The 21,998-nt window shown below is 42.3% G+C and overlaps 2 protein-coding genes across 2 annotated transcripts in view; one reads left to right on the forward strand and one right to left on the reverse strand.

Moving 5' to 3' along the window:
* Window positions 1-2,412: 2,412 nt before the first annotated feature.
* On the reverse strand, window positions 2,413-18,530 carry LOC119166934 (uncharacterized). The gene is made up of 4 exons (XM_037418324.2): window positions 18,307-18,530; window positions 13,938-14,133; window positions 12,646-12,771; window positions 2,413-9,867 (listed from the first exon to the last, which is right to left on the reverse strand). Exons 1-4 carry the CDS (start codon window positions 18,322-18,324, stop codon window positions 9,641-9,643), a joined length of 567 nt encoding a protein of 188 aa, XP_037274221.1. The 5' UTR covers window positions 18,325-18,530; the 3' UTR covers window positions 2,413-9,640.
* A 787-nt stretch (window positions 18,531-19,317) lies between these two features.
* Window positions 19,318-21,998, forward strand: part of LOC142790845 (uncharacterized) — a 73,033-nt gene continuing 70,352 nt past the window's right edge. The window contains exons 1-2 of the mRNA XM_075885375.1: window positions 19,318-19,558; window positions 20,273-20,349. Of these exons, the coding sequence (XP_075741490.1) occupies window positions 19,465-19,558; window positions 20,273-20,349 (171 nt within the window). The 5' untranslated portion in view covers window positions 19,318-19,464. The remainder of the gene's footprint in view (window positions 19,559-20,272; window positions 20,350-21,998) is intronic.

Below are 21,998 nucleotides of genomic sequence, written 5' to 3' on the forward strand. Positions count from 1 at the left end.
ACAGGGCAAGCGTAGTAACCAATGGGCTATCAAAGCATGCCAGCAGAGCATAGCCATGTGTAGTTTAGTATGGCAAGAGAAATGTGAGAAGGAAAGAGTAAAACATAGCACAGAAAAAGAGAGAAAAACGGACATAGAAAAATGGATAAAAATGAAGCAAGTGAAAAATACAGACAAAGCGAAGAAATAACGATACAAAGAGAAACAAAAACAATTGAAAGAGAACAAGTTAAGAAATATAAAAGTAAACACAACAACCGACACAGACTAAGTCGAGACAAAAAAAGAAAGAGAGGAAGAAGAAATTAAAAATACAGAAGAAAACTTACCCTGCTCCAAACTTTCTTCCCACTTGACCCACTAGTTCGAAGTTGCTATATTTTTATTCGAATGCTTTTGTGCATTAAATTATAGAAGTAATTATTTAATTATTATCAAAACTTGTGCAAGCATACTCAAAAATATTTCTGATGATTGGGCATCTGCAATTTTTATTAGCACCTTCAAAGAGACGATACATAAAAAGTAGTGTCTTTCTGTATTTAGAATTGAAAATAATGGCACTACTGCAAATTAACTCCAAATAATACATCTTCACTACACAGCCAAATCATTTGTGTCATGGCAGAAAGGTGATAGCATAAAAAAATGTACCGAGTATGTGCCATTACATTGGGACAAGCATCCACACGCTTTAGTAAGCAGCGTGAAAAGTAGGGCCACTTGGTAAGAGTTCATTTTCAGTCTAACTGTGCAGTGGGACGAGAGACAAAGACCCGAGACAAACAAGCAGAAAACAAACTAAACTTATTTGTCTTACTTCTTAATGTCTTGTCCCACCGCACAGTTCAACCGAAAAAATCTACTCGCTTATCACAGCATATAAATATTATATAGGCTTGTGTGAACAGTGATCTCGTCGAATGATTTTGAATAAAATTTGAATCATATATATCACATATCATAAAGAAAAATGAGTATACTGGACATGATGCAACTAACGTGCACAATATTTTATAAAAATGGAAACTAGGCGTGTGCAAGTCTCATTTTTGTTCAATTCAAAGGGAAGATGGAGTAACTTTGAATAGTAGCACGACTTCACTTATACAAAAATGCAGGTGATAACCTTTAAAATACACTACACTTGCAAATTTGTTACAGGAGCATATCACCTGACATGACCCCGCATAACAAATTTTTTAGACTTGAAGAAAGTGAAGGTAATATGTTCATTTAACTCTGAAGTGGGGCTGCTACGGCAGTGTGGGTTTCCACTGGATAAGTGCATTAATGGTATAGCAACCCTCCATTGCAGAGAAATGATCTTTACAGGGGTGCTATGCTTGGACTAATATGGACCTCCTCGGCGCTCAGCAAGGTTAAATCATTCAAAAACTGTAAGACCATATGCTCCTAAAAATAACACATTCAAGTACTCCTTTTTTGTAAGAACCATTGAAGACTGGAATTCACTGCCTTCCTACTGCGTGCACGCTCCTACTTCTTCTAGTTTCGACCTCTGTGTTAGGAACCTTATGTAACCCTCTCCTGCTAGGATGGTGAAAAACTGTCTGCAGTATTCCTTAAATAAATAAAATAAATAAATAATATATACCTATTCGTTCATTTTGACCTTCCAATAACTTCAATTCGAATCAAAGCAATTCGTATACTGTAGTATTTGTTTGAACATTCAAAGTGCTTGAATATATACACAAGCCTAGAAGTATGCATACAAGAAAGATCTCAACTAGCCTGACTTTCTGACACACTCAACAGGCTACATGTAATGACTCAGATTTGATGTCAAAAATCTTTGCCAAAAAATGCACAGGAGAGGAAAGAGAGGCATGACACTTCAAGCAGCTTTTTGGCATTTGGGCTGCAACTTTTTGATATTGTGGTCAAGTATCTAACAGCAGAACCGTAGTTTCCTACAATATTTACTAGAGGGACCTCTGGCAGTGCAATCATTCGACTACCATGAGAATGATGGGTAGTACACAGATTTGCCTAATCTTTATGTTTATGACTTCGAATATTGCCCTTTGACGTCTGTTACGAATTGATCATTCTAAACTTTGCGAGTCGCCATTCTGACCTAGTGAGTCTAAATATGTCAACATGGTGAAGTAAAACTGCTGAACATTTGCCGACCTTCGTTTTGCGACAAAGCGACTCCAGGTCACATGGAGACAAACAGAGGAGACAGAACGAAGTTGAGACATATCCATGTACTATACCATGCTGGCTGAAGCGCCATGTGTTGTAGCTCCCGTAGACACTAGAGTCACGGTTTCGTCTCGCGTATTTGTAGAAAACTCCAGGGGTGAACCATCACCACGGACCATGACCCAATGGAGAAGCGCAGCAGCTGCTGCGGAATCTTGAAACACGGCATATCAAAAATTGCGGTGCATTCAGTGCATTTATTTCTTGAATGACAGATTATTCTGTTTTGTGAGAGCAGGCTACACACATGACAATCACAGGAAAAGCACATATGAGTGTGGGTTATACAATATCATTAGAGAAAGAAAAAGATAGCACCAGCACAGTTGCTGTATTCCTACATTAGAAAAAAATGCAATTATCGAAAAGGAAACAGACAGCCTCATAAAAGGGCTACACAGTCGATCCTGAATATATCAAACTAAAAGCAGACTGCTAAGCATATCGAGACGTAGATGATTTCATGCAAAACATGTGGCTAAAGTTTGTCTGGAAAGCATGCAGAGCTAAGACAGTTTTCCAGAGATGGTCAGAGGCAGAAACTTCACTTATTACTTGAAGGCCACAATGAACACTCAAAATCAGGCTCTTACTGACTCAAGCCCCCTTATTTCAACTTCTTGCCACATTTTAACATCACCAAGAAGGTTGTGGCAAGAAACTACACGTCACTCCTCAGTGAAATCACCTTAGGGACCTCATTACAATTTATTACAAGAGACACTTGAAAATGATCTGGCTCATGCTTTTTACATTCACCATGTCAACAACACTGCATATAAGAAACTTCGCTTATACTACTTAGGCAAGACACAACTTAGACATGTTCATGCAACAAGGCTGACTGGACCAATGAGAAAATACTACCATCTTTATTCCCCTGAATCGATTCTTTTCCTTTCTTCAGCCGGATGTCATTCCTTGCCCAATTGCAACCACAAAACGCACTGAACATTCTGTAATTTTGAACAAATTGCAGGGAAGTAAGTGTTGGAAATCGGGGCTAATGAATATGTTCAGAGGTAACATGAAGGTTTGCAAGGTGGCTAATACAACCTGCCACAAAGCAAACTACTGTGCATGATCACTTGAGGCCACCCTGAGCCCTTTTTTGAAAATGTATTAAAATACACTTTTAGGCTAATAGATAAAGTGGTCTAGCCCGACTACTGAAGAATTTTCGGTTACAAGAGACTTTGGTTATAGGAGAGAAGTGTCTTGGATCCCTAGAGTGTCTGTTGTAATAAAGTTTCAGTGCATATGTAAAGGCCACTAAGTTTGAACAAAAAAATATGCTGTTTGGATAATTTGGCCTTCATGCATTCAATACCACTCAAAGCACGAAAACAGAGTCAATTCAGTAAATAGCACTTCTACTTTGGTCTGTCTTGATGACCTCGCCGGAACAAAGTGTCGAAGACTACTGGCTGGCAACTGACAATCGCATGAGGAGAAGTGTCCCACACTTCGGCAGCACGTCCTTTGTCAAATGATAGCCCAGTCACACTTCTAGATCAGAAAAAAAAAAAAGGCATCACAGCAGACTCCATCAATAATATTGCTGCTTAAATGGAACTGCCTCCAATATAATTAGTTTCGTTCTGCTGCCTTGTTCCCTTCTCATAAAGTGGAAGTCCTGTTAAAAAGACCGACAACTGCCCAGAACATGAAACGAGATGACTGTGTGGATAGAAAGATTGTCCCTAACTAAAACAGTTTTTCTCGTGAAAAGTGAACTTATACTTTCATTTCTTCATTAAGAACTGCAAAAAATGGCCTGTGGTGCTCTGGTGGCAGAAACTTCAATTATTTGACGTAACCCGTCATGTGAGCGTAGATTAGCGTATGCGGTCTGTTAGCATTGAAACAGTGTTCGCTTATTTGCAGTTAGAGATATAACTCCATGAAAATGTACACATAGGCCTCCATTAAGAGTATGCACTGAAGTGGCGCTGCCTTCGCGTGACGTAATGATCTCATGTACGTGAGCCTGTTTTGAGCAACTTTTCTGCGCGCTCATGAAACCGTGCATGCGGTTTCCAGGTTGCTAAGATTCTGGAGCAATATGGTTCTTTTACCTACAACCTTGTCTCAGAAATGATGTGTACTGCTGATTGGCACGGCCACGCATATGTTTGGCTTGTGTGTCGAGGAAGTGACGACGACAGGACAAGCCATCGTCGACACATGTGCAACAACCTTAGGCGCAGGTGCACACTACGTGGTACAAATACAAGGAAGCTGTATAAAGCCACGTCGTCTCAAAGTAATGGCTTGTTATTTTCAAAAATTGTTGTGAAGTTCAGAACAAACGTGGTTAAGCGTAGTTACAGGAACTCCTGCGAAAGCAGAACGACAACATGCAAAAGTCGCTAGAAGGACTACTGGCATCGCTATTAATTCTCAGTGTAGCTGGACGATAAGGGACAGCCGTGCTCGGAGCTTTTCAGATTGGAAAATATAGCTTATAAAATAACTACACGCTTTTGGGACAAACTACTGCAGCTATGAACACTACTAAGGATAAGCTTTCTGTCGTGCCGGAAAAAACTAGGTAGAAAAAAAATTAGTTGTCGGTCCCTTTAATACAATCTCCTGATCCCTCGAGGCTCTGTTTAATGACAGTCTACTGTACATGCAGATCGTTAATATTGAATGTAATGTGGAACTTTAAGAAAGGAAAAGAAGACAGCCACTCGTTTGTAGCATGAAGCCACCTTGCAAGTAGAACTAATTTGCAATGCAATGTGAAACTTTGTGTTCCTACAACGACCCAAAAAAAAAGAGCTTCCTGTGTTAAATAACCGTGTCGCAAGCAACTTGGCCTGCAAAAAGGTGCTCATAATAGCAATGTCACCCATGAAAGCCTATGTTGATGGGCTGCCCACGACCTCATTTCTATCAATGTGACTGCTGCATACTTTTATTCCAGGTAAGGTAACACGGGTTAAAAGCACTAACCTGCATGGATAAGCACCACATCAGCAGCAGGTCACACAGGCCAAATTAGGAAGAAACGTTGGAGACAACAGCCATGCCCATTCTCCCTCCCATGCTCCCCGACTCTGTACCGTTATGCTGCCGATGACTCTGTCGTCCTTTGTTGCAAGAGTGCGTCAAGCCCTAGTTTCAATATACTGCAAAATAATGGCTGTGACCACTTGCAGAAAACAGTTTACAAACCTCCGAGTGAGAAGTGCCACTGTTTTTTAACTGCAACCACATTAGCATTGACTGAGAAACATCACTTGCTCATCATTTCTTTTATATGGACATCCAGATGTTAGTTCTTGTTAGGCAGGATCAGTGAAGTAGGAGAACATGGCCACATTAGAAGACACACACTTGGAGGAAATTAATGCAGGTTTCAACATACGATATGTGATTTGCATACATGTGCACAATAAAGCTACACTTTTTTACAATATTTCAAAGGGGATGTCCAGATGTTACTCAGAAATGGTAATTCGAATTATATAGCAGGCCCAGGACCAGACCTCTCAAATCCTGGCCGTCCAGAGGGCCCGCGCGAGGGCCGTCAGGTTTAACCTGATGGTCCCCGAGTGGGCCTAGCCAGGTGACGCCGAGTTTACTCGCGTCTATTGTGGACCGAATAAAGTTGTTTCACTCACTCACTCACTCATCGACAGTAGGAAAAATTGCAGATGCAGGATTGAGAACAGTTGCTCATCATACAGTGTACCACTTTTTTCTTTAATGCAAGCTGCCAAGTGCGAGCTACCATTGTATTGGAAAATGCAGCATCCTGTCAGTTGGAGCACTGAAAAGCAACATCGGTAACAAAATTAGTGTAACCATAATGAACGAGCAAGACTGAGTAACCACTGTTCCATTTTACATTCAAAACACATTTTTATACTCGTATACAAAGCATGACATCCACACGTAGCTGCCAAGAGCATTGGCAACTCACAAAGAAGCAGCACTAGCCAACTTAGCCACGACAAAGTTGCCCTTCTGTATGATGAACCTTGGGTTCAAAACAACTGCACGGAGAATTGTATTGTGTGAAATACCTAAATGACTACACAGTGCTCTCTGCTAAGCTTGAAAACCAAGGTGGCCAGCCTTGACTTTCAGTTCCACACCACAGTTAGGGAGTTCCTGACCATTAGGATCAAACAGTCTGCTCTATAGTGCTTGATGACAAGAAACAGTGTATCAACAGCAGCTTATTTATAATTCGAATTACAATAGTCTGCCTGCCACAAAGAATTCAAAGGGTCGAAACTTCTTTGTGTTTATTAAAGGGATTTAGAGATCTAATTATTGCACATAAGCAGCACACCTTGCATGCAGGCAGCTACGAGCTGTGATCTGTTTTTCTTCACTTGCTGAGCAAGAGGCAGCTGTTGCTGGGAACAAAGTGCGTCACAGAGTGGTTGAGATCTGCTTCGACAGCTGGTGCAAAACTATCAGCCGTTTCCATTAACACAATAGCATTAAGGAGCTCATTTCGCAAAAATTCCGATGTCAGCATCGTTGTTAGTGAGTGAGATTTCAAAAATTAAATATACAATAAAACATGTTCGGTGTCAGGCAAATCACAGCCCGGCCTTCTGCGTGGCAAGCAGCTGTTCTACCATGGAGGCATGCAAGTAGTTGAAACGGCTCCACAAAAGAAACGCTGTAAGAATATCATGTAGCTGAAAGAGTGTGCTTAACGCATGTAGTATTATATGTCACAACCACAGCATAGTGCGAGGCATGATGAAAACATACGGAATGTGAAACGAATTGGTGGCTTCAAGATGCCCACCCACTACAAAGTGCCCAGGTGTGCGCGGCCCCTTACAGACACTTGTTAAGTGGCCACTTTGCAAATGTACTTGCACTGGGCATTCAACAATACTTTAAAACAGACAATGTTATGCACACCAACGTTAGTTTCCTTAGTAAACTACAAAAGCCACAAAACGTCAAAATCAGAAAAAGAAATTTGCAGTATACAACAATGCTACACCAATTCATGGCTTCCAAGAAAAGAAACCTCAAGGTAAACACTGTGACACAGCTATTGTGACACACGAAGGCTATTTTAACATAGGCAGACGACGCTTCCTGCCCATTAGAGGCTCAGCGACGTAGACAGGACATATCAGATTGGTCACCCGTGCTGCATATAAGGGAACAACACTTGATAGGAACAATGCAGTACACAAGTTGAAAACTCATCCAAATGAGCTGCCAAGATCGGTAGCAATTCGCATGCTTAAATCTCTTACCAAATTACAGCCTTGACATAGTAAACTTAAATTGGTCTGCAAATCATCCTTGGGACTTGCGTTGCCAGCTAATGCACTCATACGAAATTGTCACAACCTTTTCAGAGTCCCTTTAACAGTTTCATTTAAGTGCCAGAGATATCAACATCGAATCAATCCTGCATGGCACATACTCTAAGACATCTTAATACTAAGACAAACTAACAAGCCTTCAATCAGGATGCTGTAGGATGAGTAAATTCTCCAGAAGAGTCAATTATATTGTCCTACCTTTACTTTCTGTCATCTTGAAATGAAGCATTAGTAGCTTCATTTATTACTAACAGTCACCTACAATTCACCAACAGCAATCAGAAAATTTTCCATCATGATATGTGGCATTGCAAGTTCATAGCGTAAGTCTCTGACCTAACAATAGAATGGCACAAGGGGCAACTAAGTAGACTGTTCTCTAAAATGCACAAAAGAACCTAAAGGACAATGAAATATGACCAGACATGGTTTTTCCAGCCTAAAGGATCACATGTTAGCCATAGAGAGCTCTTGAAAACAAATGAGAAACAGGTCGATATTCACCAGCAAAATAATATGACTAGCAGACCTTGTAAAAAGGAACATTGTAAAAAGCAAAACTTCATTAAAATTAAAAAAAGAATGCAAAACATGTGGGCAATATATTGCACAGAACTGTACAGCTTCCAAGTTAATCTTGCATTTTTAAAATAAATGCAAATTTTCATGTGGGGTGTATAAATCCCATGGGTAACCATGTTAATGAGATTTCACAGACAGCTACATAATAATAATAATAATAATAATAATAATAATAATAATAATAATAATAATAATAATAATAATAATAATAATAATAATAATAATAATAATAATATCCGATGTTTCACATTCCACAGCAACAAGATCATTATGAGAGATGATTATGAGGGCTCCGGAAATTTCTCCCATGCAGTTTTCTTTAATGCACCCTGACATCGCATGGTACATGGGCCTCTAGCATTTCACTTCCATCAAAATGTGACCGCCACGGCCGGGATTGAAGTCGCGACCTTCAGGTCAGCAGTCTAGCACCATAACCCTTACTCTACTGCAATGGATGATGGACAGCAACAGGCATACATTTTTTCAACTCGCAAAGGCCTGGCATGAGTATTTTTACAGCTCCAAAGGAAAGATCACCAGGCATCTTCCGAGTCAGGCCTAACATAGGAAGCTGGCCTATAGGACAGTGCAAACAAACATCTGCTTAATAATGATAAAAAACGTTTGGCTCCGCCAAGCAACATAGTGTCGTGTGGAAGCATGTTGCTATAAAAGCACAATACTCGGGAGCTGTGGACAATGCCAAACATGGTTGAAATCTCAGAGATATGCAAATGCATTGACGTAACGAATGAGGAACACCAAGCCTGGCAGGCCAGAGAAGTCTGGCCTTGACATTGATGGGTAGGGCAGACACTAAAAAAAAAGACACTAACTATGCAGGGATGTCTATGTCAAGACACTAAAATTACATGGTGCTGAAACTGCTCCTCCAGCCACAGTTTTGACATGTCCTTAGGGGCTGACTGTAAGGATGTCATTGGATGGTGCAGCTTGTGACACATTTGCAATAATAACCAATTAAAAAAATTTCTGCAAGCCACTAGTGTGCCTCGCCAAGCGCTCTGGTTGTCAGCGTACACTGGCATGATGGCATTTTCATCACGTTCAACCACAGCAGGGACTGTGGGCCAATTCTGTGAGCAATTTGCACATAGCCTACGGTGTGCCGCCCACACTGGGACTGGCCCACATTACCAGCACAGAAAACAGAATTTTCACCTGACACGCAAGTGCTTGTCATGGTGGAACATCCTCGTTTGCACGTGTTGTGCACCTTTTCTTGTTCACATGGAATCTAGAAAATAAGTAATTTTGCTGGTAAGGCCTTTCAGCACGAGGCTAAAGAAGAGATGCACTGTGCCTTTTTGTCTCATCTAATGAACGATGCTGCCGAAAAAAATAGTTTTCTAGCAGGCTAAAAAAGAATCGCAAAAGTTCCGAGTTATTTTTGTGTGCCCTAGAATACGAATGCCAATGCTGGGAAATCGGTCTGCCCCAGATCGAGGTTACACGACCTTCCTAAAGTGGTCGATGTCTGTTTACTGAACCAGTGGGCCGTGGTGATGGTGGGGTAGCTGCCGGTAGCCTCCGAGAGACGGCGGTTGCAGCTGGCGTAGCAGGGATGCGCGTGGTGGACCGCCGCCGCTCGTGACGGTGACGTTTTCCGCGAAGGCCGAGTTGTCGTAGGCACCTGCGGCTGGCAGGGAGGAGGCTCCCACCAGGATGCCCTTGGAAGGAAGCAGGGCCGCAGGCACTCGATGGTGGCCTGCATGCACAGCAGAAAAACTCACGCAATTTCACATACCACTACATTAGACTCTCAGCAAACGGATATCTGTTAAATGGAACAACTGCCACTAGCATAATTATTTCTTACTAGCAGTCCTGTTCATCTCTCAGTAAATGAAACTCCTGCTAAATGAAACTCCTGCTAAATGAAACTAATTTTCCTGATCCCTTAAGGTTCAGTTTAACGACAGGCCGCTCTATTGTGGAGATCCATAGCAAAGGCCACCTATAGTTGCCAATGATAATTGATCTCCACAGCTGCCAATAGAGCTCACCTCTAGTATGAGAGATGACGAAATATTTAACCACCAACAGTTATGAAACACATGACGACTAAATCCCGAGGGAGAAAAACAAAGGAAAATTTGAAGGGCTCCATTTTCCTCCATCAGACACAACATTGATAAGAACCAACAGATAATCAAGCCAAGGAAAGTATAGGGGACATTATTTGTCATAGTTACGACGTAAATGTGAACAAACTAAAGTGGGCAAAAAGACAACATACCACCAGTAGAGATGGAACCTGGAACCTTCGAATGACACTCCTGACACCCTACCAATTGAGCTATGGTGCCATTCGTATTGCTGTACACCTGTATATCAGTATCATGCTGGTCAGCGCAACTGATAAAGAAGCTCGTAAAGGGATCACATGCTATGCAACATCAGCAGGCATCAGCAAGAGTGTTCCATGCTCATCGTGATGACTATCAATGCACAGATATACTCATTAAAGAGCATGGAAGGACTGCCACCTGAGCTCAATCGATACAGCATTGGATGCGATAAAAGGTTGCGATTTCTGCCCCTCTAGCATCATGTTGCTTTTCTGTCCACTTTAAATTCTTCGTATTAATCCCTGCAAGTAGAGTCCCCTACACTCGACTCGGCCTGGTTGTCCATTGGTTCTCGGGACAATTATGATGACAGAAGATTAACCAAAACCAGTCCTTCGAGGCTCCTGGCCACAAGCTGTGTTATTGGTGCGTACTCCTGTCCCAACCAGTCACACTGGCATGCGTCTTTAATCATTTGTTTTGCTTAGACACTGCCACTGAGGCACCATAAACTTTCGACCAAGCGCCCTCTTCAATTTCACACCCAATGTCTAATTTTCACTGAAGTAGCATAGTGTTAGAAAAATCTCGAATACGTCTGACAAAGCTTATGTTGACCGTTTTTTCTTTGAGGGATAATCTTGTTGCTCCTATCTTAAAATTTGGTGCTATTTCAGGAAAATGCTCCTTCCCCCTCAGCTTGGCCAGTAATTCTATTACAATATACAAAAAAAAGGACAATAACATGGAATGTCACAAAATGAGAGATGCCAGCATGATTTCCTTGTAAAACTTCCACAGAGGCCCCTATATACTCTAATACGTTTGTGACATGATTATGGCAGGTGTAGATTTTGGTGTGACAAAGGTTCGTATTATTTCCGAGCCTAAAAATACTGTCTCTGCACTACGTTGGTCCAACAGTCAATTTCTTTTTCTTGATATGTGAATGTGGTGTTCACACCGTTTACCTTCAGTCGCTTACTTCTAGCACTTCATGGGAGTTTGATCTGTCCATCACCAACATGTTGTGAAAATGAAATTTATTTACAGAGGAGAACGACCTACAGCATACACAGATGTGAAACCAGAAGAAACTAACCTCACCAAGTAGTAAAGTTTCTTGCCGTCTACACTGAGCACCATTGTCAGTCAGAATGACCAGGGGCGATAGAAAATGTGCAATGCTTAGGCACTGACACCAAAGAAGCAAGAATCGCCCTGCACGTGGCCTCAGACCACTAGATTCGGCGTCACTGGGACTCTCTCCATGGGAAGCACCTTCCTGTTCAACGTGCCCTTTGCGAATCAGTGAACTGTAGCCCGCCTCAGCAGGTGTGTGTGCTAGCTACGGTTCTACATGATAAGAGTGGTGCCTAGTGCTTGTGCATGGTATTACTATGCTGTGCCACACTTGCCGGAGGCCCACTGGCTCTCACGAGAAGGCACAGTGGTCCTCTTCATAGTGCACATCCACATGGGACCTTTTTCCAAGCAGCGTGTCAAAGCTCACCATTGCTAGCTGCGACGTGTCCGTGCTTCTCTCTTTTCGTGCACTTTCCGAAACGGCTCCCGCACACCGGGAACGAACAAAGTGCTGTGTTTGGGGTGCCACCAAAGGCAAATAAAGGTCTTGTTGTGCATTGCTAGAACGAGCATTGTTGTCAGACTGAGCACTGTGCAGAGCTGTACACTGTACACGAGCAGGCAACGGTGTACACGACCGTGTGGCTTGCCAAGTTAAGTAAAAGTTGAATCAAATTCATTTATGTGCAATGACAAAAAAGAGGTAGCTTACTACGTGCTTCTTTGTTAAGAAATCAGCCTTCTGGCGCAAGAATCGCGTTCAAGCCAGACGAGCCTTCATGGTGTCTGGGCTATTCATGAATAATAGAAATCCAGATCAAGCCCGAATCCCACATATACCAGCATTACCATGCGTAAAACAGCTCACAGTGCCAGTTTTCCCTCTAGGTAAGTGCAAGAAACTCGATGGAAGCAGATATATCATTTAATTTTGTGTACGTTCTAGTTACAAAAGTATTCCACACGTCACTATAAAATTCGGTTGCATTCAGATTTCAATGTACTATGAAAATTCAGTCAGTGATTTCTGTGCCATATTCAAGCAGGTAAACCAAACACTGTACTGCGGGCCCAAACACTCGGCTCGTGCGAGAGAATTGTTTGATCACCTGGAGAGGAACGGCCTGGCTGCCACCGCTTTTTCTTGGACAGAACCAGCAGCACGACGGAACCAAGCACTGTGGCTGAGCCAGCCACTAAAACCACAGCCAGGGGCCACGCCTTGTCTCCTCCACCTGCGCAAAAGGGTGCGGTAGCTGTTACAGGAAGTCACACTGAACACTCATTTGCTTCTAGCACTGCGCGACAATCACTTTTTTGTTTGCAGCTTAGCTGATACAAAGGCCAATCTCTCATGTCTTTCTAGCCGCAGTAACAGACACAGAAACTCAGTCTTTTGGCATTACACAGTCACCTTCACCTCTCAAAAAGGCTTTGTGAGCATCTTTACAGTACTGTATGATAAAATAAATTAAAGTAATTACCATATTAACCCGATTGTAAGTTGACTTGAATTTAGGCTGAATGCCCTAAATGCCTGAGAAAAAAAACTGAGCCCATTTTACTGAGCACATTTTACAAAAACCTTCATTTACAAAGTTTCTGAAAAAAAAAATTGCATACGGGTGTGCAAAAGTGGCTTCATGGCAGAGCTTGATAGCTGAGTAGAAGAGATAGCTTTGAGGCAATATGTGGGGTTTATTTTTAAAAAAAATTTCTTTTCATTGTTACAGAGGGTTCTGCTTACACATGATAATGTACAGTTTGAGGTACAAGTACAAACCATGCCACAGCATACTAAATTTTTTGTTTGTTTGAAGCTGTAAGTCGACCTTGCAACTGGAACGAGTTTCTGTTTCGATTGTAAGCCAAATGCATAAGCAGGATGCTCTCGGTTTTCGTCATTCCAAAGTCAAAGAGAACGAAGTGCACAATTGCCTCACAGTTGCAGAAGCCGTGCCATTTCATTCGAAGAATGCGTTCACAAAATATTAAAGCAGCATTATCGTGACATTCGTTCCCTTAAAATAATGTTACAGCGAATTTCCCCGATTGGAGCACAATTTTCCCGAGTATTACCAGACAATGAGAAATACCAGAAAATTCCCAGTTTTCCCAGTCAGTAGATACCCTGTTACGGTGATGAAATTTTTTTTGATGAAAAAATCCATATACAGGGGTTGTGTGCCGATGTTTTGACAAATGGACTTGACTCTGTCAAAGCAAGAACCTTGAAGAAGTCCACTCGTCGAAATGTCAGCTCAAGTACACAGCACCTGTTCATAGATTTTTTTCCCTCACAAGCTTCCACCTTTCTCTTTTTTGAAAATTCTGTCAGTTGTTTCCAAACCCCGTTGCAAACCAAGAAGCCTGTGCCATGACATCAGCACTACTGACTCACCTGAGCTTGGCCCCACAAGCCACCAGCTGGAGGAGTGTGCCGAGCCATTTAATGACGCGTGCTGGTGGCACATGGTCCAGCTAGGGAACGATGGAAGGCGTGGAGGGGGTGGCATTTCCAATATGGCCGACGGAGGAGGCGTGGTGCAGTGTGGGCAGCCAGCATGCACGCCACCCAGCACCACCAGGAGCCAAACCTGAGACACAGCACATAAGATTGCCTTATTTTGCCAAGCACTCTTCAACTGCAAACAAGCAGTGTTTTTACAGTAAAAATGATACGTCGCACTATATGAGCTGTGCAAGGGCAGCCAAAGTATTCCCCGGTAACACTGTGGTTCGGTGCTTGGCTGCTGACCTGAGGGATGCTGGTTCAATCCCAGATATGATAAACGCATTTTGAAGGAGGTAAAATCCCAGAGGCCCATCTACTGTGCCATGTTAGTGCATGCAAAAAATCCCCAAATGGCTGAATTTATCCGGAGCACAGTTTTGCTCTCATCCCTGTCTAGTTGGCGTGATTTTCGTCACAAAAAGATTTTATGCTGGCGACCACCAAGACTTCACTGAGATATTTTCATCACGTATAAGACATTGGTAAAATGTACACTAACAAATGAGAAATAAACAAACTAGAAGAAAAAGTTCTACAATGGTGAATCGAACCCATGACTTCCCAATCCGTAATAATAGGCACCCGGTGCTCCACCAATTATCCTACTGGCACACTACACTAGGTGCAACTACACTATACTCTGTTTCAGAAGTTCCCTTCAGGACTGTGGAGGCTACAGGGCCCACAGCCAATAGGAAAGGTGATTAGCCCCTCCACATGTAATGATCCACACCGTGTCGTCTGCTCACCATCTTCAGGGCGTCTGCTCACTTAATTGTCCTTGCATGCTCACTGCATGTAACATGGGTGGTTTATTAACTTTAAAAAATAAGTAAAACTCTCAAACAAGCCATTCCACTTCAACGTAAGAATGTTTGACATCTTAACAGTATGATTTGTGGCTCTACTGAAAATCGGTAAACGCTCATGCCAGCGGATAACTTCACTTTGTGGCTCTCCGACGCTGTTCTTGGCTCTGGCATGACTTTCTTTTCTACCTTTTTTTGTTTCAGCGAAGGAGTATTCGACATGGCAGAACGCTGTGCAAGGTTGCATGTCTGATATATGGGGATGCAGCGTTGTTGGTCTGGCGACACAGCCCAAGCCCTGGCCTCAGCGCATTAGGCTAGTCGGAAACGGCTACGCAAGCAGCATAATGCGCTAATAATGACCAAACATACCTGATGCTGCATCCTCAGAGAAAGATGAAACAAATCGATGGCTGATTTTATCATTTATTTGTTGCTGTCAGCACTGTTGGCTTTTAGCAGGAGCCAGTTCGAATCGAAGCGGGCGGTCTCTTCAGCATGGGGGCTGCCATGTTTATTTGTAACCATAGTTACTGCCAGTAAGCGATAGAAATAATTAAATGTGTAAGAAATAAATGCGATGAAGAAAAACATATCGTGTAATGATGTGGCACAACGCACACCAAATAAATGACAATTTTAGGCAACCCTGCCACTTTCAATGCACTCATATCTGTGATTACGTTTCACTGTGCAAGCGTGTGGCTTTGTTTCAACCCGTGATTGAAACAAAGCTTTGGTGGTGCTGAAACAGAGTATAGGCACAACTGTTCCTCTAATATTATTCTTAAAAAAAAAAAAAAAAACTACCTATTCAATAGAAGTCAAGTTGTCAGTTTGTCAGGTTATAAATAATCTACATCCAAAGTAACAAATATAGGAGTACCGCAAGGTTCTATTCTTGGTCCACTTTTTTTCATAGTTTATGCAAATGATCCGCCATCTAGTCTGACCAGTTCAGAATGTTTAGTGTATCGAGATGACATAACAGTTATTAACTTTGATAAGTGCCTTCAGTCTTTGACACAGAAACTGAATCGTGACCTTTCAAACTTGACTGCTCACTGTACCCATAATAAATCAATATTAACTTTGATAAGTGCCTTCAGTCTTTGACACAGAAACTGAATCGTGACCTTTCAAACTTGACTGCTCAGTGTACCCATAATAAATCAATCCCAATAAAAGAAATTGCTTGTCTTCCACTCCTACCGATGTGAACATAATTATATCCTGCCAATACTCCTAAATCAATTCACAATTGAAGCAGATGATGAGGTTGTGACGAGGTTTATTAGTTGATAACGACCTTCTTGGGAATTAAAATGAACCTTAATTAAAATTTCATTCACATGTTGCACACCTGCAAAAAATTTTTTTTACAGAATACGTGTTTTAATTAAATTCCACGATACATTTTCCCATACTAAAATACTTTCCTTGTACTATGCTTTTGTTCATTCTCATATTGTTTACTGTATCACTTGTTGAGGCGATACCTACACTAGTCATCTCGTCTCTCCACAAACCATGCAAAATTCCTCCATTAGAATGCTTATCCGCAGTCATTACTAATGCACTCCTGCTTGCTAACAACATCCTCACAGTGAATAACACTTTAGAATATAATATAGGAGTACTAGTCTTCAAGTAAATAAAAAATCAGCTTCCTTTGGTTATAATCCCTCCATACAGTTTAGAAAATAAAAGCTTGACAAGGTTCGCACACAATCGCAATTTTATCTTACTTTTAGTTCATACTAACTATGACAAAAAAAAAAAAAAAAACAGCCCACTTCTTCTGAATCACTCTCTGGAATTGCTTAATTTCAGAAATTAAAAACCTTGCAATTGATCAGCACATTCAAAAAAGAATAAAAACTATCCTGCCATTCATTCCATAATCTGGATAGTTTCGGTCACTCCCATTCACTTTCATGAGTTCTCACAATATCAATGACAAAGCATTGCATCATCATTATACACTGATGATGATGATGGCCTCATGGATGGCGCTCACCCACACTGCTGAAATTGGTTGTCACTGTTTTGTTTTCTTTCTCATCATTCATTTTTACTATCTTTCACCATGTATTATCTGAAAACTGTTTAGGAGATTTGAATTACCTTTATTTACAACGATGTCCAATTTTGGTCTTTTTTGCTACTTTCTGTTATTGCGTTTCTTAATTAGAACTCTTTTTTTTTGCCTGCAATGTATTATGCTGCTTGTTTTCTGTTCTACTGTTTGATGCTTCAATTAATTTTCTCTATATTCACTACTGTAGGAGGTCCCAATTCCCTCTATGACTATGGGACTTCCTTCTATATACACAAATACTGTATTGATTTCATGACTAAATAAAAACATTTTTGATATCTCTCACATGCGCTCTCTCTAGGCAGGGCAAGGCAGGACGAGGTGGTGCCTACTGTTGTCTCCCGTGGGACCATACTGTCTAAAGGGTGACTATACAGTAACTGTGTGACCAATTAGTCATTGAAAAAAAAAAATGTATCACCACTTATAGGGAGCATATATGCTAACTCTTGAACCAACGGCTTTATTGTGCCATGTACCCTCTCCATCATGGAATTGCTGAGTGCGCTCCACAATGCCCTCCAAACTGGCAAACCACTTGAAACCTCAGCGACCGTGGTTCTCTAATGCGATGTTTCCATCTCCCCACTTGGTAGAACACCTTTAAAAAGCATATACTCGCTAAACTACTTTTCATGTACCCCGAGGCGACTTTAACAAATAAGAGTATATTATCCTTTGTATAGGGAACCGGCGAATCCCGAATGAATCAGATCTACAAATAAATAAACAGGTATGGCATCACTGCAGTCGGCTGTTAATTTTCAGGGACCATGCATATTTAAAACATCCATCAGATGTTGTAAGTACAACTTGATGGGGATGTACAACACGAGCTTCCCCTGAAAACTTCGAGCACCTTGGTATCCCTGAGGGCCGATGTCGGCGATATTAAGGTGGTACATGCGAGCATGTTTGGCATGCGTGCTTTGTTAAACATCAATGTCGAACAGCTAATTGTCGCTTTTAACAGATTGTCGGGAATGGCATCGCGCCGATTTCATTACTTTTTTCCCAATCAACTGCGTGCTGGCCCCAATGCACCGGCTAAAGCTGCTGGATGTGTGCACGTACATATGCAAATTTTAATGTGCACTAAATTTATAACGTCGTCTAATTAGCAACGACAAGTATGAGTGCATTTTGGCAAAGAAGTCGCTTTCTACAAATTATCCCGAGTAAGTGAAATATAGCATGCTAAAGAACCGCTCACATTAATTTGCAAAGGCACGAGACAGCGCTGCTGCGTATGTACTACCGAGGGGACTGGCGAAGCCAACAACGGAAAAAACACAGGTCAGCAAAATCTGGCGGCAGCACTCCACTGCGGTGCTGGAAAGCTCACCTTCGACAGCCAAAACATTTCAAGGAGTCGTCGTACACATCACGCCGAAAGAGCGAATCACCTCGCACTCCTCTGGTCGGACGGCGATGACTACATAACCATAGACACAGTCAGGAACTCCTCGCGAAATGAAGGACAGAAACGGATAAATTGCAAAGTTTATGTATATGCCTGGACAGGCGTCGAGCTGGGCGAGTTCCGAAGCTACAGCGAAGAAGAAATGCTGCGCTGCGATTGGCTGCATTCGTCACGTGCCCAGCTTCAGTAGGATCCATGGTAAAGTGTTCTCAGATTTTTTTTTCTTTCGTACAGTATACCACTCATGAAGGAAGGAATGAAGCACGGTGGCAGTTTTTTTTTTTTTTTTCATGGAGTAAAACTTTTTTTTCTCTATGCTACCACTTTTCGTAGTTATTTTGCTGATAATGATAGTTTGTAGCGAACGAACTCTTTCTTTAAATTTTTACCTCTTTTTTAATTACTGCATTCTCACTATTATGGTACAATCGGCTGGGCACTACACAGTGCAACATGATGAAGCCCACTGCTTGAAGTCAGAGAAAAAAGTTTGTCTCAGGCGACGGTGAACGAGAAGCCGCTCGACAGCATGCTCGACAGCACCAACGCGTCATTGAGCGGCACATTACATCTACAAGTCCCTTCTGAAGGAGCACAAGTGTCTCCAGAATTATTTCTGCAAGTAGAGGGGCAAATAAACCTTCTTACAAAAAGCAAAGTCACTTACTCGTCTGTCACTAGCAATGTTTATACACAGCTTCCACAGCTCCTGTGCTGTCGTGCATAGAATTTCGTAAAATTCTAAAATTAACTGGAGAGAGACCGCAGGTATTCTCTGAGGCAATGCCTCCTTAGGAGGCCTTGTCTGAGGCTCTGAGGGCCTAAAATTAACGGCACACCCGGACGCGCCTCGCACCCGGTTCGAGAATATCAAAAAAAAAAAAGAAAAAAAAAAACATGTCGTCTGCAGTGTGCATTGTTGGCATCGTTCACGAACAAGACGTTAGGCGTTAAGTGGTGACCAGCCTCCTTGAATACAGTCGCCTGAGGCTCATTTTAGTGAAAATCACAATGGGCAAGAAGTAAGTGCGTGTGGAGCGTCGTGTAGACAAGAAGGGCTATGCCCTTTGGAATGCCGACATGTCTTGGTTGGGCGGCACACTGTCATCACTCACCAACCAGATATCGAATCTGACGAGCGAAGTTCTGCTCGAAGGACGTGAAGAACTGGACGGTACGTGCTTCGGCCGATAGGCGAACACGGTTGCTCGCAGCTGTTCGTTTCGCACCAGTTTGTCCGTGAGGTTATTCTCGACTTCCCCGATATCGTGGTATGTAGAAGCAGCATCGGCTGTAGCCGTCGCATAAATGAATGCATTGCGAGAGGTGCCAATGGTACCCTGGCCTATATATGCAAGGCACAGAGCGCACGCTTAGCCACATAGCTCTGGTTACGTTTGAATGCCATTTATTCTCGGCCACGATCGCAACACCGTTCTGGCAATTTTTTAGCGATGTTTCATTTGCTGTAGCCTTCCAGCAACAATCTAGCGAACAAAAAAGAAATAGCGATCTTTTGTACGTAGTGGCAGGACGTGACGTTGAAGCAAACTAAAACATGGACGTTATCCGTTTTCTGCAGGTGGCGAGTGGCCGCCTTTAAGGCCGGCTGACCGCGAGCGAATGAAATTTTAATAGAACAGACTTTTGGGCTAGTTGGCTTGTTATGTGCAATGAAGCCAGAGCAGGGAGTGCGCGCGTCCTGTCCTCTTACTTGGTCCGCTTCATCAGCGCTGTGGAATTAGTGAACAAAATATATCATATGCATGCGCACGAGTTGTGGTGGTACGTTAAAACGTGAAGGATCTTGGAACTAAACATGTTTGTGAAGTAACTGTCGTTCCGTGCCATCGTAATGTGCTTATAACCAACGTGTCACGTTTTTCAGACCAAGGAGCGCAACTGCAGCTGTTTAAAGCACGCCTCGAACAGCTTGAGGGCTGCAATGCTACTCTTCGTAAGGAGGTATGTGGCTTATTATTGCATGCAGAGCGGGATAGTATGGGCTTTGCTCACATACATCACTGATGTGAAAGTAACAGCGCAAACACGCAAGACGTCCCACATAAGAAGGACCCGGCAAACAAGTGTGCCAACTACCAGCCTTTATTTCCTTGGGTTGTCAATGCACATGTAAGCCCAATGCAGCCCAGTTGTATCAGTGATACGTCTTCATCCCTGCACTCATCTGAATACGAATTCTTGTTCTTGTGCTTTTAATACACCAATATGTCACTTTTGTTCAGAAATACTGTTGTGTGTGCATTTGGAACATCGCTGCCTTGGGCTTATATATATATATATACAATGACAACTAAAGGAGCAATGCAATTGACGGTCAGCGCTTATGTGAGCGCTGTGTCACGTAAGGAATACATGCAAACTAGGCTCAAATGAAGTTTTATTCTCACATACATGCATGTCACGAAGAATGCTCACAATGTCTGGTTTGCGCCATTTTTAGAGTGAAAAGAAAGTTGAATGACATTTAATGGACAGAGCTTGGCTTTGATGCACGTTTGAGACAAAAATAATTGCCTGGGTATTGCGGCCAAAGCCACACTATGATTATGTCCTAAGGGGGTGACTGCACATTCGCTGTGGTGACCTGGCCTTCCCTCATGGGCCCCTATTCTAAGGGCATGGGTCTTTAGGCATTGCTTCCCCATCAAAATGCAGCTGCTGTGACCGGTAATTGAACTCATGCCCTCGAGCAAGGCACCTTACAAGATAAGATGCCACAGTGGTTAAGGCACACAGATGCTTGTGTTACCTAAGGATAAATGATGCAATGCAGAGGTGCCCACGGGCAAATAATCAGAATGCTCGCTTCTACACAATGGCCATGTCTGGCTGTAGCTACTTGAAATATAAAATGCGTCGACGATGCTTTCAATGCATTTTGTGCAATTGTTTAAAGCATAAAAGCATAGGCAGAGTGTTTTCATATTCCCGATGTGGGTAGGGCACCTGATTTGCTCTTCCACATTTCTCTCTCACTGTGTTCGTATATATATATATATATATATATATATATATATATATATATATATATATATATATATATATATATATATATATATATATATTGTCGCAGTACAACGCGAACAAAGCACAAGTACGCCTTGAGGCAGCGAAAGCAGCGTGTTCTCAATAGCTGAGCCACAAGATCATCTTCGTTCTCGCGTCAAGCCAAAGGCCCACTACCTGGTGTCCGCTAAATCCCCCCATCATCGTTTTTGTCCGCATGTAGACACGGGTCATTTGCCTCCCTCTCAAAGAGCATCGACCCGATGCGAAGTCAATAATGCAGTTTTTGTTAAAAGATAAGTCTCACGCAATCACTCGCTGACGTAAGGCTTCATGCGCACTACGTGAACGAGTTCAGGATGGTGCTGGCGACGATTGGTACTACACGAATTGTCGGGAACAACTTCGTAAGTGACGTCACTCAGTTGTCGCAGCACTCGGTATGGCCCAAAGTATCTTCTTAAGAGCTTTTCTGATAGTCCTCGTTTCCGTACGGGTGTCCAAATCCATACTTTGTCGCCAGTTTGATAGACAACTGCTCTGCGGTGAGCATTGTAGCGGCCTGCATCGTACTCTTGCTGCTG

This window comes from Rhipicephalus microplus, unplaced genomic scaffold (assembly GCF_043290135.1).
Source record: "Rhipicephalus microplus isolate Deutch F79 unplaced genomic scaffold, USDA_Rmic scaffold_133, whole genome shotgun sequence".
Classification (NCBI taxonomy): domain Eukaryota; kingdom Metazoa; phylum Arthropoda; class Arachnida; order Ixodida; family Ixodidae; genus Rhipicephalus; species Rhipicephalus microplus.